At 68.7% G+C, this 16548-nt stretch overlaps 3 protein-coding genes across 4 annotated transcripts; 2 read left to right on the top strand and 1 right to left on the bottom strand.

Moving 5' to 3' along the window:
- Nucleotides 1–234: 234 nt before the first annotated feature.
- Nucleotides 235–6102, top strand: CHMP1A (charged multivesicular body protein 1A). Its single transcript, XM_072872697.1, has 7 exons — nucleotides 235–353; nucleotides 552–571; nucleotides 1120–1197; nucleotides 1585–1731; nucleotides 2295–2423; nucleotides 2947–3134; nucleotides 3914–6102. The coding sequence occupies exons 1-7, from the start codon at nucleotides 347–349 to the stop codon at nucleotides 3933–3935; spliced, it is 591 nt and encodes a 196-aa protein (XP_072728798.1). The 5' UTR covers nucleotides 235–346; the 3' UTR covers nucleotides 3936–6102.
- Nucleotides 6103–6924: 822 nt separating this feature from the next.
- DPEP1 (dipeptidase 1) lies at nucleotides 6925–11695 on the bottom strand. 2 transcript variants are annotated; one of them, XM_072872692.1, is made up of 11 exons: nucleotides 11327–11695; nucleotides 10678–10903; nucleotides 9518–9650; nucleotides 9232–9364; nucleotides 8991–9141; nucleotides 8806–8875; nucleotides 8423–8599; nucleotides 8257–8341; nucleotides 8096–8171; nucleotides 7795–7930; nucleotides 6925–7499 (listed from the first exon to the last, which is right to left on the bottom strand). In XM_072872692.1, exons 2-11 carry the CDS (start codon nucleotides 10794–10796, stop codon nucleotides 7329–7331), a joined length of 1251 nt encoding a protein of 416 aa, XP_072728793.1. In that variant the 5' UTR covers nucleotides 10797–10903; nucleotides 11327–11695; the 3' UTR covers nucleotides 6925–7328. The 2 variants fall into 2 exon arrangements, with proteins under 2 accessions (XP_072728793.1, XP_072728792.1); XM_072872691.1 differs by lacking the exon at nucleotides 11327–11695 and adding an exon at nucleotides 11180–11291.
- Nucleotides 11696–11771: 76 nt separating this feature from the next.
- Nucleotides 11772–14750, top strand: LOC140656679 (sulfotransferase 2B1-like). The gene is made up of 6 exons (XM_072872696.1): nucleotides 11772–12046; nucleotides 13293–13501; nucleotides 13651–13777; nucleotides 13851–13945; nucleotides 14015–14195; nucleotides 14278–14750. The coding sequence occupies exons 1-6, from the start codon at nucleotides 11908–11910 to the stop codon at nucleotides 14391–14393; spliced, it is 867 nt and encodes a 288-aa protein (XP_072728797.1). The 5' UTR covers nucleotides 11772–11907; the 3' UTR covers nucleotides 14394–14750.
- The last annotated feature ends 1798 nt before the right edge of the window (nucleotides 14751–16548 follow it).

Below are 16548 nucleotides of genomic sequence, written 5' to 3'. Positions count from 1 at the left end.
CACCTCCCACGCATGCGCCCTGCTACCGGCCCCCGCAGACCCCGCCCCCCCCCGCCCTGGCCCCTGGCAACGGTTGCTAGGCACGGGTTGGGGCCTAGGCGGTGGGGCCCCCGGGGGGCGTTGCCCCGTATGACCCCGCCCCAGTATAGCTCCTCCCCTTGTGACTCCGCCCCTTTGTGGCCCCGCCCCGGCGTGCCCCCCATCGCCAGTGTGGCCCCATCTCTCTGTGACCCCGCCCCCCTCGCCCCACCCACGTGACCTCCCCGCCAGGCGGCGCTCTCGCGAGAGTCGGCGCGCGCACCCCGGAAGCGGCTCCGGTAGAACCCGGAAGCGGCGGCGGGGCAGGATGGACGGTAAGGACGGGCAGACGGTAAAGGCGGCTCCGCCGCGTCGGGATTTGGGGGGGAGCTGGAGCTTGTCCTGGTGGGCGGGACCGGGGGGGCACGCCGGGGGCGGGGACACGCTGGGGGCTCCGGCCCCGGCCCCGGCCCCCGGCCCCGGCATTGTCCCCGGTGCGCCGTCCCTGAGCCTGTGCTCTCCTTCCGTTCCAGACACGCTCTTCCAGCTGAAGGTGAGGGCGGCGGCGAGTCCTCCGTCTCCTCTCTGTCACGTATCGCCGCTCCCGCGGCCGGTCCCGGCGGGCCGCCGACAGCGTCCACATCTCCCGGAGGGACCTGAGGACCTTTCCTCCCGCTGCCCCACGCCTCGTCGGGGCTTCTCCTGCTGCGGCCCCCTAACAGAAGGAGGCCCTGGCCTGCAGAGATCCGCCTTCCAGGAGGCGCGGGGGTGGCCGGGGGTGCCGCGGGAGCCCCGCCGATGCCGGCGGCTGCGGGAAGAGGGAGCCCTTTAGCCGGGTTTGTCCTCCGGAGCTGCCGATCCCGGCCCTCCTCTTCTTGGAAGCGGCGAAAGTAGACTTCCCGGTTTGCCGGGTGCTCTGGGAGCCTCCGGTCCTCGGGGGGGTCCGGCTCCCCGGCTTCCCCTCCCCCACACCGCGGCCAGAGGGTCGGGGCAGCCGTGGCTGGCGTTGCTGGGTGGGGGAGGCAGCTGGGGCCTCGCTCGCCCCAGGTCCCTGGTTCTGCGCCGCCGTACGCTGGCACTAACCCGTTGCTTTCTCCGCAGTTCACAGCGAAGCAGCTGGAGAAGCTCGCCAAAAAAGCCGAGAAAGACTCCAAGGCCGAGCAAGCCAAAGTCAAAAAGGTGGGTGGGAGCTCGCCCTGCGCCTGGAGCTGCCGGGCCGGCGCTGCCAGCCCTCGGCACCGTGCCGGGCGGCTGTGGATCCTGCCTCCCACCGTGCCTCGCCGAGCGTGTTCCACCACGGGACTGGGGAAGGGGCAGGTTTCCCTCCCCAGGCCTCGCTGCGGGCGCCAGCTCGGCCTCCGAGTGTTTGGAGTCCCACCCTCAGCTCTCGAATCTGCCGGGTGGATGTGGCGCGTCCCTGCGACGCTGAGAGGGATGTAATTCCCGTTTGAGCGTTTCGAGGCTCACAGGAGAGCCGTTTCCTGCTGGAAACCTCTCGGGCAGAAACGGAGTGGATTCTCAGTGTGATGGATTCTCTGTGCGAGCGGTTTCCCTTTGCCCTTCCAGGCCCTTCAGCAGAAGAACGTGGAGTGCGCTCGCGTCTACGCAGAAAATGCCATCCGCAAGAAGAACGAGGGGCTCAACTGGCTCCGCATGTCTTCCCGGGTGGATGCGGTGGCCTCCAAGGTCCAGACAGCAGTGACGATGAAGGGGGTAAGAGCCTCTGCGTGGGCGTGGGGCTTTGAGACCGGTCCGTGCCCTGTCCAGAGCGAACGTCAGCTTCTCCCCTCTCACCGCCTCGAGCCACCTCGGAGTTCCCTGTCCCTGGAAAGGATCCCGCCAAGCTTCGTAGTTAGCTCGGACCCCCTCGCTCTGCTGCAGCCTGTGGAGAGCCCGACTGGGATGGCCTTGCAGCGGGGTGCTTCGTCGGGGGCTCGGATTAAATCCTTAACCCCTGGCTGCACAGGCAGGAGGGAGGCTCGTGCCTGGAGCCTCTTGCCTCGTGGTGTGTATGAGGGTGGTGGGCTGGGACCCGTCCTGCCGGGAGCGCTGCCGCAGCTCTGCGCTGGCTGCACGTGGCTGGAGAAACCCGCAGCCGGGCTGAGCCTGCAGAGAGCTGGCTGCAGCGTCTGGTGAGCGGGCAGAGCCTGTCCCGCCTCGTAGCCCTGCTGTGAGCATCAGAAACGCCGGCTTCTCTCTCGCTGGCCTGGGTTTTACTCTCGGGAGTGATGTACCTTGCGTTTGGGGAGCGTCCGTGAAGCAATCTCCTCTTGCAGGTGACGAAAAATATGGCCCAGGTGACCAAGGCCTTGGACAAGGCTCTGAGCTCCATGGACCTGCAGAAGGTGTCTGCGGTGATGGATAAATTTGAGCAGCAGGTTCAGAATTTGGATGTTCACACGTCGGTAAGTGCTGGTGGTCTCTGAGGGGTCCGGGAGGGTGGGCTTGTCTCGTGTGGGTAAGTAATGCGCTGCCTCCCGGGAGAGAGCCGGGCCCCAGCTGTAACTCGGGCTTCTGCAGCAGTGCTCTGTTCCCCTCGGGGACTCCAGCCTCCGGTGTGGGAAACCCCCCGAGCTGTTCACGCAGTTCTGTTCTCTGCGTTCGAGGGATATGAGAGACGTCGGGAAAGACGCGTCTCTGCTGCCTGACGGGGAAGGAGTTTGCCGTGCAAAGAGGCGGACGTGGCAGACGGGGAGAAGAGGGAGAGCGGCTGGCGCTGCGTCGCAGCTAGCTGTTACTCAGAGGGGGTCTGTGGCAGAACCGGACCTCGCGCCCCTCCGCTGTAGCCCTGCTGTCGGGCTTGGGGCTGTTCTGGCTGAGGGGGCCGGTGGCGATGCGGGATCTGCAGCCGGTTCTTTGGGGGAAGACACCGGGCTGGGCCGAGTGGCTTTGCCTGTGGGGCGGGGTGACGGGCCGTCTCTGTCGCAGGTCATGGAGGACTCCATGAGCTCCGCTACCACGCTGACCACACCGCAGGAGCAGGTAGACAGCCTCATCATCCAGATTGCGGAGGAGAACGGCCTGGAGATCATGGACCAGCTCAACCAGCTCCCCGCGGGGGCTTCGGCAGTGGGGGAGAGCTCGGTCCGCACCCAGGAAGACCAGCTGTCGCGGAGGTTTGTTCTCTCCTGGGTCCTTTGCCTTGCGTCAAGGCAGTTTTAATCCTTCCCAGGGATCCCTCACCAGCGTGAAGGGAGCGAGTTAGCCCATCGTGGCGGGCCGAGGGGGTGCTGAGCCCCTTCTCTCATGCTCGGGCGAGCCGGAGCCCGGCAGTCCCCGTGGTGCCCTGCGCAGGCAGGCAAGGTGGCCGTTGGGGGCTGTTCGGGCCTGGGGGAGGGGGTGGCTTCTGGCACTCAGCAGCGACTTTTCGTCAACGAGGTGCAGAACAGCCTCTCCCTGCTCTGCGCTCGCCCTCACGCAGCTGCTGCTGCTCTGGGAACGCTTGGCGCTGACCTTCAAACAGCTCCGGGAGCAGGCTGTCTCCCTGGAACTGCCCCAGGAGAAGCTGATGGGCTTCCTCTCCCCGGTGCTCCCCACGCAGCCACTCCCGGGGTCCGTCTGGGGACAGCCCTGAGGCTGGGGTGTGCTGCCCTGGGAGCTGGGGACGGCCCCGGGAGAGGGACCAGGCGGGCTGCAGGGGTGAGGCACCCAGAAGAGAAGCCGGGAACCCCTTCTCCGCAGTACCTCGCCTGCGTTGATGAGGGACGCTCCACGCTACCCCCAGGCAGCCGTGGCTGCGTGCTCCAGGGCAGGAGGGCAGGATTTCTTGCACCTCCATCACGGGAGGGCGGTTTCTGGGCAGAGATATTTCCAGCTCGCGCCGGCTGAAGCGTCCTGAGTCACTGCCGTTTCTTGCTGCTCTCACGTCGGTTCCCTCTCGTGCTCTCCCTTCCAGGTTGGCTGCCTTGCGGAATTGAGGTCTCCTGTCGCCCCTGCAGACTGCTGCCCCGCACTGGTGGTATGGCGTGTGGGGTGGAGGGGCCCGGGACTCCTTCCCCACCTCTGCTACGTCCTTGCTCTGACCCACCGGCCAGGCGGAGTCGGCCGTCCCCTCCTCCAGCAGCACGTCCCCAGCCCTGCCTGCCTGCGTTTAGACTCTTCTTTTGGGGTGTGACGGTGACGACTTTTCCTAGAGCAGGCAGCGATCCTGGCAGGGGGGTTCTGAGCAGAGACAGCCTCTCTCTGGGCTTGAGGAATGCTTTGCCCGTTCTGATTTCAGGGTGTTTTTCATTTGAGGGTTGCTGCTAGTTTCTGGCAGCGTCCCACGATGCAACGTCCCGCTCCCGATGTAACACTAAGAGAATCCTTCCGGAGGCGGGTTGCGGTGTCTTCTGGGGTGCTGCTCGCCTGGCTCTCCTCTGTGCGTAGCACGCTTCTCTCGTTACCTGTTTTACACCGGGTCTCCGAGCTGCGCTTTCCTCGCGGCCCGCAGCAAGGAGCCGTTTACAAGGAGCAGGGAGCTCCCCCCCGGGGCTGCCTTCCTCGCGCGGCCGTTTGGCATTGGGAAGGGTGGTTTTCCCGGCTGTGGTGTTTCTGGGAAGGTTCGTGCCTTGCGGGAAGGGGAGGTTACGCCCTGGCTTCTCTTCCCTCGCGGTGCCCTTCCCGAGCCATCGCTGGGTGCCCTGTTGGCAGGCCTCACCTTGCTGATCGCTAGCTCCTTGTCCTGCCGGGCCAAACCTCCCCGGAGGTCCGTACCACAAAGTGACCTTTGAAACGCTCATCCTGCCCTGCGCAAGCCCCTCTGTGTGTGCTTGTAAATCCACACGTTCCCCGTCTCTGGCTGCTATGCTCTGGAAATGGTTATCCAGGCCCTGAGCTCCCACGTGGACCAGTCCCCGCCGCCGTTCAGCAGCCGGGAGCGGATCGCGGCAGCTCCCACCCCTGGGCTCACAGCCGTGGTGGCCACAGCCTCGTCCCCACGTGTCCCCCAGCCCCATGGGTGTGACAGCGAACGCTAAACCATCCTGAGAGCATGTCTACCTGCGCTGGCTGCGGCTCGTCCCCTGGATATCTGCTGCCATTTCTTCTCCGCTGTCCCCGCCTCGCTGCATCTGCTCTGCGCCGCTGCCTGCGGAGCGGGGCGCGGAGCTGGATGAGCGGGAGCTGCTCCCGGGGCGCTGCTCCTGGGGAAACGTGGCTGCCTGTCCCTCGGAGCCTTCCCCCGGGGCTGAAGTTTTTCTGTGCCCCTTCTCCTCTGTGACTCCCAGGCACAACGGAGCTGCTGGACTGATGGGAAGCTGGCCAGGAAAGCAATGTAGTTAGTTGCCTTTGGCTCTCGTGAGGAGGAACTTTAACCTTCTGACCGCAGGCCGTACGGGAGTGCTGTGCAGCTGCCAGGGCCGGCGGCGCTGGGCTGTGCTGGGTGGAGCCGGGAGCTGGTCCCGCTGCAGTGGGGCAGCTCCCATTCATCACTTTTAACCGGAATTTTAAGGCACGCACAGCTGCTGCTTTGGGCTGCGCCGAGAGGAGGGAAGGGAAGCGTGGGGGAGAGGGGGAGGCAGCTCCCTCCTGCTCCCGGTGCTGGCTGACCTCCCGGGCTGCCTGTGCGGATGTGGGGCAGGACGCTGCGGGGCAGGGACCATCTCCCCAGCACTTGCACCACAAACACTTTTCGCTCTTTTGATTATTTCTTCTGAGTCCTGTGGCCTTGGCAGCGCGTGTCTAGTGACCGCCAGAGCCTTCTTCCCGACGTGTGCCGCGGTGGGGGCGCGGGGTGGTGACCGTGGAGGAGGAGAAGGTGGCTTTGGGCTGTAAAGTCACTTGTGCGTGGGGGAGAGTTAGATCTTGTGCCCCTTCCCCGTGGGCTGGGCAGAAAGCGGGAGCCCCCCCGGAGATGTGGGGCCGCTGCCAGGGCTGGGCAGCCGGGCCCTGCATGGGTGCCATGCACGGGTGACACCCACGGGGCCAGGGGCCGCGACGTGTGCCCTGTGGCCCAGGGAAACGCTCCTTCTTTCAGCGTGATGTTTCTCTGTGGTTTCATTTGTGTGTTTTTTTTACAGCTTTGTCTCATTTGCCTTTTTCTTCTTCTCCGAACCTGTGTCGGTTATCCTCTGCTATTTTAAATAAAGGATCCCTGAACAGCCAGCGTGGTGTGGCTGGGAGTTCAGACGCCACGGGGGGGTCTGCGCCCTGTCCCCTGCCTGGGACGGAGGACCTGGCGCCAAGGCGGTGAGGTGAGGAGGAGGAAGGTGCCGGGCCTGCTCCCGCAGCCTCCCTGCCTCACCCCAGGGGAAGGGAAGCAGTCACCGGCAGAGCCGTGGCTCCCCACCGCCGCGGTCACGGCTTCTGGGGATGCCAGAGGGGAAGGGGCCCAGATGAGTCCCCGCGCGTCCCCCCGCAGCGATCGGTTCCCTTTGTGCAGCCGAACGGGGAGGGAACCGGGGTGAGCAGGAGCGGCCGCGGTGCGGCCGACACCGGCGCAGCGAGGCCGGGGCCGCTGGCTGGAGTCGACCTCCTTTTCCCCAGCGTGGTTTTTGGGCTGCCTGGCTTCTACTCTGCACCGTTCCCTGGCCCTTGTGGGGAGGAGGCCGGGCTCCCCGAGGGGGAGATCCCCGGCTCCTAACCCCACGGAGGGAGCCTCGGTGCTTTCTGCCCCGGTCCTGCCATCAGCACCTACCAAGAGCAGCTTCACCACCGGGAACGGCTGCTGCGGCCCTGCTGCGGTTGCTGTCCCGGTGGGGACCCTCCCCATGCCCACCTTGTCCCCACGCCCGTCCCCTCCCGTGCCTGGCTGGCAGACGGGTCTCTGTGCCTCAGCCAATTTGCGAATGCCACAGGAAGATGGCTCTCCTTCTCTTGCCTGTTTTCCCCATGCCCGAAGCCGCCTCCGCTCCGAAGACATGCTGTTCCCAAATGTGAGAGGAAATTGCTAAGAAGATAATTGAGTAGCCAATTAATTAGCTAATGATTAATGGAAGCATCCTGCGGAGGCAGCCCTACAGCCACCCTGGCCGTGTGTTCCAGCGATGTGTCACTCCCGGTGCGGTGACAGCTTCCCGAAGCCCCGGGCTGGGTGCCCACCGAGCCCCCACGCCTCTGCCCCGCCAGGGCCGGGGCCATGCAACCGGGGTGGCCAGCAGGGCGTTGGCGTGGCCGGTGACGTGCCAGGGTGGCCGGTGACGTGCCGGGGCTGGGGCTGGCGGTCCCCGCAGTATCCCGGCACGGGCACACGCCAAAGCACGGCTTTATTTTGCCCGTGGGGCCGGCGCGGAGGGGCGGCAAGGCTGGGCCCAGCCCGGCAGCTGCCGGACCAGCCGCCGGCATCCTGCAGGGCAGGGTGCTGGGGCTGTGGCGGGAGCCGGGGCTGGGTGCTAGGAGAGCAGGGAGCGGAGCAGGGCCAGCGCCAGCGCCGGGGCTGCCAGCGGGAGCCGGGCTGTGCCGGCACCGTTGGTGTACCCGTGGCGGGTCCTGCACGTCCCCTCCAGCTCCTCAAAGGCGATGGGCATCTCGCGGGCAGCCGTGCCTCGCAGGGTCGTCTTCACCTGCGATGGGGGACGGGGTGGGCTCCCGCAGCGAGGGGCAGTCCCCGTGCCCCACACAGCCCCCGTCACCTTGCACGTCCCCCCGCTGCCCCGTGCCCCCCCAAGCCCCGCACCTCCCCGTGCCCCTGTTCATCCCCTGCCCCACATGTCCCTGTGCCACCCCGTGTGCCGTACGTCCCCGAGTGCCATACGTCCTGATGTCCCGCTTGTCTCTGCTGTCCCGTGTGTCCCCATGCCCCGTGTGTCCCCATGCCCCGTACGTCCCCGTGCTTGGCGCTCCCCGTGCCCCGCTCACCTCCTCCACCTTTCTGAAGACGCGGAGCAGGTTTTCGGCCAGGGCTGCCTTCACCTCTGCCTCCGTCCAGTTCCTCGCCAGCAGCTCGGCCACCAGCGCGGGGTACGTGGAGACGTCCTCCAGGCCGGCGGGGAGCCTGTGCCACCCAGCAGCTCACAGCTGTGCCGGGGACAACCGAGCCCGGAGGCACCCACCTCGCGCACCCCGCCAGCCGCCCACGCGGGGAACGGGGGAGACCCCCCCACGGCAAGTCCCCCCAGCCGGGGACACTGCCCCGTCCCGTGCCCGTCACCCGCTTTACCGCGTGACCCCGTCGTAGTCCCCGCCGAAGCCGACAGACTGGGCACCGGCCACCTTCTTCACGTGGTCCATGTGGTCTGTGGGCGCAGAGGGGCTGGGGTGAGCGGGGCGGGGAGGGGGGACACTGCCACCCCCGGTTGCCCGCCCAGGCGCCTGCCTCACCTGCGACGTCGGCCAGCCTGGCCGTGTCCCCGCACGTCACGTACGCGTTGTAGAAGTTGACCATCACCAGGCTGCCCGTGGAGGCCTGGGGGAGAGGCGGCCCTGAGCCCCACGGCCCTGAGCCCCACGGCCCCCTCCCTGCCTGCGGCCGTGCCCCGGCGCTCACCACCATCCCCAGCACGTCATCAGGCACGTTGCGGTGGTGCCGGCAGAGGCTGTAGGCGGACGAGTGGCTGAAGATGACGGGGGCTTTGGAGAGGCTCAGCACGACCTTCATCGTCTCCACCGAGACGTGGGCCAGGTCCACGATCATGCCCAGGCGGTTCATCTCCTCCAGCACCGTCTGCAGGGACGGGGACGGGGACGGGGATGGGGACAGGGCGGGCGAGGGGTGCGCGAGGGGCCGTGGCAGCCCTGCATGGGGGAACACCGTGCGCCCGGGGCACCCGCTGCTCGGCTTAACAACCTGGCACGGGGCTGGTGGGTGCCGGTACCCCGGGCCCCAGCCATTGCTCCCAGGTTGCTGCCACCGACCCTGTCCCCACTCACCTTCCCGAAGGGCGAGAGGCCGTGGTGCAGGGGCGGCTCGTCCCCGGTGTCCACCAGCCAGTTGTCAGCCCTGCAGAGCAGAGAGAGCATCAGGGCGGACACCCAGCCGTGCGCCCGTGCTTGGCCGCATGCTCTGTCCCCCCCACGCTGGCCCTGTCACCCCCGTCCCCCCCAGGGGCTGCTACCAGGGGGTGTTGCAGCTGTGGGTGAGGGTCATGTAGCGGACGCCCAGGCGGTAGAAGGTGCGCAGGACGCCCAGGCTGCTGTCGATGGAGTGGCCGCCCTCCACCCCGATGAGGCTGGCCACCTTCTTGCTCCGGAAAGCCTGCTGGATGCCTGCGGGAGGGCAGGGGGACATCGGTCGGGGTGGGCACCGGGGCACCTGCACCCCCGGGGCACCCGCATCCCGGCCCCACGCCCGCTCACCGGCGCTGTCGACGACGCAGGCGAAGGTCTCGGGGTAGAGCTCGCACATGCGGTGCACCACGTCGATCTGCTCCAGCGTGCGCCTCACCGCGTCCTTGTTCTGCGTGTCGCAGGGCACGTACGCCGACCAGAACTGCCCGCGATGGCACCCAGTGAGCACCGGGAGCCCGGCCCCGCGCCCGCCGCCCCTCACCCTCGTGCCCCCCGGCCACCCCGGTGCCCGCCCCGGTGCCCTCCCTGATGCCGCCTGCCCACCCTGGTGCCCCCGCCGGCCTCGCCGCCCCACCTGCCCGCCCACGTGCCCGCTGCGCAGTTTGGGGATGTTGGTGTGGGTGCCGTTCAGCAGCGTGAGGTTGGCCTCCGGCAGCCCCAGCCGGTTGTTGAACTTCTTGAGGAGCTGCCAGGGCAGGTCGTTGTGCCTGGGCAGGGGAGAGAGCGGCAGTGAGGGGCCGTCCGTCTGTCTGCCTGTCCAGCCATCCACCCTCCTGGCTGCCCATCTCCCTGTCTGTCTGCCCACCCCTTCCCCACTCATCTGGCCATCATTCCATCCATCTGTAAATCCATTCCTCCATCCATCCATCTGTCCGTCCAGCCGTCCGCCCACCCACCGGTCCATCTGCCCACCCCTCTGTGCCCTCTGCCAAGAGCCACCCAAGCAGCTCTGGCCGGGAGCCGGGGACAGGTCGCTCCCAGGGGACAGCTCCACGCGAGACCCCCTTTGCCGGCTGGCGGGGAGCTGGGGGTGGCCGGGGACCCTTCCGTGCACCCACCTACCATCCCCACTCAGCCCTCGCACCCGGGGGAGCCAGCCTGGCGTCCCTCCGACAGGGATGGCACCGTCACCGCTGTGGGGATGTCACCACCACGGGAATGTCACGGCCCTGTGGTGTCCCGCAGCCAGCAGCATCGCTGGGGAAGTGCTGGGGGCCAGATGCCCAGGCCGGCTCTCACTTCTCCCCTCCTGCGTCACAGTCCCCACATCCTCCGGCTCCCCCTGCCCCACGCCTGCTTCCAGGGGCTGCGCCGTGCCGTGCCAGCCGCGGCACAGGGCTGGTGCCGTGGGGGAACCCTGCGGAGGACCCGAGGACCCTCCTGAGGGTCCCGGCACGAGACCAGGGACGTCCCTTAGGACACGACCGCATGGGACCTGGTTGCCCCGAGCGGGGACTTCCCCTGGGGCAGCCTGGCCCCCGGCTTCCCGGCACCCTGCCCGCTCCAGGGGCTGCACCGCCGGGGTTCCCCTCAGCTGCACGGCCCCGGGGTGCCCGGCACGGGGATCCCCTGGGAGAGCTGTCCCTGCACGGCCCCGGGGTGCCCAGCACGGGGATCCCCCGGCAGGGCCAGCCCCGGTGGAGTTTTCTGGCTGGGGTTTTTCTCAGGGTGCCGAGAGCCGCAGCCCTGCCGGGGCGGCCAGGCACGCCGCAGGGCCGGGCGACCTTCACTCACCCGTCGATGACCGGTGTGGTCATCATGATGCGCTCGGCCTCCTCCCGGTGATGCTGCCCGGCGCAGGGCAGGAGCAGATGCAGCGCCAGCGCCAGCGCCAGCATGCTCCCACCCGGCATCTTTGCCTGCTCGGTGGCCGCCGGGGACGAGCCGGGGCAACCGGCCGCCAGGAGCCTGCTGAGCGCGTGCACCGGGACGGCTGGCCCCGCTCACCGTCCGTCCCCTCCTGCTGTAAATAAATAACCAGGAGTCGCAGCCGTAACCCCACCCCGCATGCCCTGCGCCCCAGCCCCGGCAGTGCCCGGGCACAGCGGGCACCGGGACGGCGTGGCCGTGGCCTCCCCCAGCCCGGCCCCGGGTGGCAGGGCCACGCTGGGGCCTCTCCGCATAGCTGTGGTGATGCTCCCAGCCTCTCTAATGCAGCCCAGATTTTTTTGCTGGGAAAGTGCCCGTCCCGTCCCTGCGTCGGCCTCCCCAGTCCCTCGCTCTGTTCCTCGCTCACCCTGGCCCCGGGACGCTTGGGAAATGGCTGTGAAATATGTTTTTCTGGCTTGTGTGCCAGCCGCAGGGCTGGGATGGGCTCTGGCTACGCCAGAGCCACCCCTCGACATGGCGTCGGGGACTGGGGAGTGGCTGAGCGCTGGCATACCCCACGGCTCTGCGGTGAGGCCGTCCCGCCATAGAGGGGCTGGTGGGCAGCAGACGGGGTGGCACGGCCCCGGCGCCCCACGCGCGCCGGCTCCCCTCGCCCCGCGGTCCGGCTGCGGCGTCGTGTGTGGGGAAACCGAGGCACCCGTCGGTCCTGCGGCCCAGCACCCGTGGCGGGGGCACCCCGGCCGGCTCCTGCGCGGGGGCTGGCGGTGGCCGCGGGGCTGGCGGTGGCCGCGGGGCTGGCGGTGGCCGCGGCGTCCTGCGTGGCAAGAGGCACGGCGGGGGCTGCTGGGAATGGCTCGGAGCCATGCGGGGACGGGCCAGCCCCGTTCCTCGTCCCGCGGGGTGCCCTCCCCCCCCCCGCCCCGTCCTGTCCCGGCCGGGGTCCACTCCCGTCCCGCAGCCCGGCCCCGCCGCAGCCCTCGCCCTCCGCTCCCGGCGCTGGCCCCAGCGCGGCCGGATCCCCGGTTGCCGGGCAGGAAGGTGCCGGGGGGGGCCCGGCCTCCCGCCCGCCCGACGGCTTCCTCCTTTGCGGCTATTTAAGGCCGGGGGCCGGCGCGGCCCCGCAGCGGCCGGGCCATGGAGCGGCTGGAGGTGACCGAGACCTTTGCCGGCATCGCCCTGCCCGGCCACCTCCACACCCAGGAGTCCCTCGGCTTCGCCGCCGCCTTCGCCTTCCGCCCCACCGACGTGGTCATCGCCACCTACCCCAAATCGGGTGAGGGCTTGGGGGGGGCCGGCAGGGATGGGGGGGACAGGGAGGGGAGCTGGGGGCGGTGGGGCAGGGCTGGGGACCCCGGGGGGGCACGGGCAGGCTCTGCCGTGTAGCCCCCCCCCGGTTTGCCAGCTGGAGCGGGAGCTGCCTGCGTGGCTGGGAGGTGGCCGGGCTCGGGGCCAGCTCCTCCCGGCCCCCGCTGCCCCGCAGCCACCGGCCCCGCCGGCCGCAGCGCGAGGGACCCCCGGCCACCGGCTCCCACTCCCCCCCAGAAGCCCTGCCCTATGGGTGGGGGGCAGCCGCCCCCCCACGCCCCCCAACCCCATCCTGCCCCAACCCCAGACTGGTGTGACTGGTGGGGGCTCTGGGGCGGGGGTCCCGCACGGCGCTGCCGGCCCAACTGCTGCCCCGTGCCGAGCCATGCCGTGCCGAGCCATTCAATGCCGTGCTGTCCTGGTTTCGGCTGGGAGAGAGTTAGTTTTCTCCCCGGTAGCTGGTACAGTGCTGGGTTTGGGATTCGGGATGAGAGCAATGCTGATAACACTCCCGTGTTTTAGCTGTTGCTAAGTAATGTTTACACCAGTCAAGGACCTCTCGGCTCCCCGTGCTCTGCCAGGTGGACGAGAAGCTGGGAGGGGGCACGGCCAAACTGGCCAAAGGGCTGTTCCATACCATGTGGCGTCATGCCCAGTATAGAAACTGGGGGAGTTGGCCGGGGGCAGCGGGGACGGGCTGGGCATTGGTCAGCGGGTGGTGAGCGGTTGCATCACTTGGTTTCCCCCCACCGCCCCGGGTTTTGTTTCTCTCTCTCTCTCGTTGTTTTCCTTTTCATTACAGTTTTTTTTCTTTTTCCCCAATTATTAAACTGTTCTTACCTCAACCCACGAGTTTTCTTACTTTTGCTCTTCCGATTCTCTCCCCCATCCCCCCGGGGGGTGGGGGGGGAAGGTGACCGAGCGGCTGGGTTGGTGCTTGGTCGCCGACCGAAGCTAAACCACGACACGTGCTGTGCCAACCTGCACCACGCCATGCCGTGCCATACGATGGCACACCACGCTGCGCCGTGCCGTGCCACACCATGCCGTGGGGTACTGTGCCACACCGTGCCACACCACGCCGTGCCGTGCTCTGCCCTGCTGTGCCATTCTGTGCTGAGCCATGTCACGGTGTGCAGTGCCGTGCCGTGCTACGCGGTGCCCCGCACGGTGCTGGCACTGCCCTGATGCCGCCCTGACGCCCACCTACCCAGGCACCACCTGGATGCAGGAGATCCTGACGCTGCTGTTCAGCCGCGGGGACGTCGTGCCGGCCAAGACCATCCCCAACTGGGAGCGGGCGCCCTGGCTGGAGCAGATCTACTTCAGGGACGCGCTGCAGGATACGGCCGCCCGCCGGCTCATCACCACCCACCTGCCCGCCCGCATCCTGGCCCCTGCCCTGCAGCGGAGCAAGGCCAAGGTGAGGGGGGCCAGGACGGTCTGAGGGGTCCCCGCAGGGGCATCCCATGCCCACGGGGCTTCCCACGGCCGGGGTGATTGCCAGGGGCTTTCTGAGCGGGGCGGAGCGGAATCCCCCCCCCGGCCGTGGGGCTGACACCGTCCCCCCAGGTGATCTACGTGGCCAGGAACCCCAAGGACGTCGCTGTCTCCTTCTACCACTTCCACCGCCTGGCCAAATTCCTGCCTGACCCCGGCTCCTTTGACACCTTCCTCACGCAGTTCCTTGAGGGCACAGGTAAGGGCTGGGGTGTCCCCAGGGTCCCAGGACTCGGCCACGGGGCCCCCCATCACCCCCTGCCTCCCCCCAGTGCACTACGGCTCCTGGTTCGACCACGTCAAGGGCTGGCTGGGCCAGCGGCAGCTCCTGGACATCTTCTACGTCACCTATGAGGAGCTGCACCAGGTGAGCCCTGGCGTGTCCCCGTCCCCGTCCCCGCCGGCTGCCCAGGCCTGACCATCCCCTCCGCCGCAGGACCTGCGTGGCACGGCGCAGCGGCTCGGCGCCTTCCTGGGCTGCCCGCTGGGACCGGAGGCGCTGAGAGCCCTGGAGCAGCACTGCAGCTTTGCCACCATGCGGGACAACGCCATGGTCAACTACTCCCTCATCCCCTCCGAGATCATGGACCACAGCCAGGGACGCTTCATGAGGAAAGGTGAGGGGGGACGGGGTGGGAGGAGACGCTGGGGACATGGGGGGTGCCGGCCCCGGCTGACGCTGTCCCCTCCGTCCCGCAGGTGTGGTGGGGGACTGGCGCGACCACTTCTCCCCCCTGCAAAACGCCCTCTTCGACCGCCTCTACCAGGAGGAGATGGGCGACTTGGAGCTGCCCACACGCTGGCCCATGGCCTGAAGGGCTGGGGTGACCCGGGCGGCTGCCAGCGCTCAGCCCTGCCACTGCACAACGCGACCGGCCACCCCGCCTGCCGAGCCTCGCCGCGGGGAGCGCCCCAGCACCCCCTGTAACTTATACACCCCCATGCATCGCCCCGGGGGCTGCGGCAGGGCTGGGGGTCCGGTGAGGGGGGGGACTGGCTGCATGACACCCTCCACACCCCCCGCACACCCCCCCCCCGGGATGGGGGACTTTTCCGACCACACATTGCGGCCATCCCCGTGGCCTTCCTTGCCCTAGGGTGGGTGTGCATGGCCATGACCCCGCATTCCGCCCAGCCCGCCCTGCAGAAATAAATATTTATTGCTGTTTCCAGCGAGGCAGCGTGTTCCCACGGGTGTGGGGTGGGAAGCGGTGTGTGGGTGGCACCGGCAGCGGGAAGCGCCTGGCGTTATCGGGAGCTGCATCAGGGTGGGGACCCATCCCCAGGGACCTTATCTGCGCCGGGGGGCAACGGCCAGGCGGGCGGCGCAGGGGGCCATGGCGGGCTGCCAGGTGCCGCGGCGGGTCACGGCACAGCTGCGCGGTGCCAGTGTTCGCTGGCGGAGCCCGTGGCACGGACGCGGCTCCTTCGGCAGCACCCGGGGCTGCCAGGGTCCACATGTCCTCTCAGGGACCCCCCGAGCCCAGGGTCCCCCTGCCCAGCCCCAGCGCCCCCTCTCCCGGTGCCCCCTGCACCCCAATGTCCCCTGCCCTGCCCTCGTGATGCTCTGGGGGGCTGCAGTGCCCTGCCCAGCCTGGCTGGATGCCCCCCGCCCATCTCCCCGCCTGGGGTGTTTGCACCCAGGGGCTTATGCCCGCTCCCCCCAGCACCCTGGGGTGCCCTAGGCAGGCAGCGCCCCGAGCACCCCCCAGCCCCGCAGCCCCTGTCCTGCCGTGCTCCAAGGAATTGCCGTATCAAGCCGCTTGGGAAGCACAGGCACCATCAATAATTAACCCCGGCTTAATTAACCGGCACCTGCCGGGTCAGCGTGGCACAGTGCCGGGGCAGGGGGGTGAGGGCTTGGCTCCGGCACAAGCAGGACCCCTCGCCAGGGCTCGGCCGAGGCCGCGAGACCCTCCCTGGGGACGCCGGCACTGTGGCCCGGTGGCACCAGCACCCTGCCTGCCCGCCGGTGGGTGCAGCCTGGCTGGGTGATGCTGGGCACCCCCAGCCCCATGGGGTCCCGCTGCACCGGCCGGCGGGGCACCCTGCCGGCCCCGCAGATCGGGTGCCGGGGCAGACCCCTGCCCGCGCAGAGGGCCGGCTGCCGCTGCCGGCTCGTCAGGCGCCGGGTTTCTATGGCGACGTCTATTATCCTGCTTTATGGAGAGATGAATCAGGAGCTATAAATACGTGGGTTGATCAGGGCGGCGCGGGCAGCGCGCTCTGCCTGCGCGCGGGAGTGCCGGCAGCGGGCAGTGCCGGAGGGGCACGGCGGTTCAGCACGGCCGTGCCGGTGGACGGGTGAGCGGCTCCCAGATGGCACGGCCGCACAGACGGAGGCAGGCTGGCACCCCTGTGCCGGCACCCAGGTTGACGGCTGCATCCCCGGCCCCGGAGTCCAGCTCGGTGGCACTCGCATGGCCGGCTCTTGGGTGACCCTGTGACAGCTGCTCGGGGCCCCGGCTTCAGTCCCTGCGGTGGCCTTGGGTCACACCCCACCCTGGTGGACGTCACCTCCCCAGGAGCATCTGCCAGCGCCGGGACGGCGACGCGCAGGGTGAAGGACAGACGGCACAGTGGCACGTGGCACATGGTACAGGGTGGACGACACACGGGGTGTGGCACAGTGTCACACAGCATGTGGCAGGAGGCAGTTGGCACACAGCGAACGCAGCCGGCTTTCGGCGCAGCAAATGGCGCGCAGCACTTGGTGTGCTGCACGTGGCAGCAGCGCGGCACAGCGCCTGTGCGCGGTACACGGCACACGGCACAGCACGGCACATGGCGTGCAGCACACAGCCCATGACCCAGAACGTGGCACATGGCATGCAGCACACGGCACATGGCACCGCAACATGGCACACGGAACACGGCACATGGCACACGGCACATGACACGCAGCACAGGGTGCATGGCACATGGGGCGGCACACGGCACAACACGGAGCACATACCATGAAGCACGCAG

This window comes from Ciconia boyciana, chromosome 9 (genome assembly GCF_034638445.1).
Source record: "Ciconia boyciana chromosome 9, ASM3463844v1, whole genome shotgun sequence".
Taxonomy (NCBI): domain Eukaryota; kingdom Metazoa; phylum Chordata; class Aves; order Ciconiiformes; family Ciconiidae; genus Ciconia; species Ciconia boyciana.
Note: the sequence above shows the minus strand (reverse complement) of the source record. Positions and strands in the feature narration are given on the sequence as shown.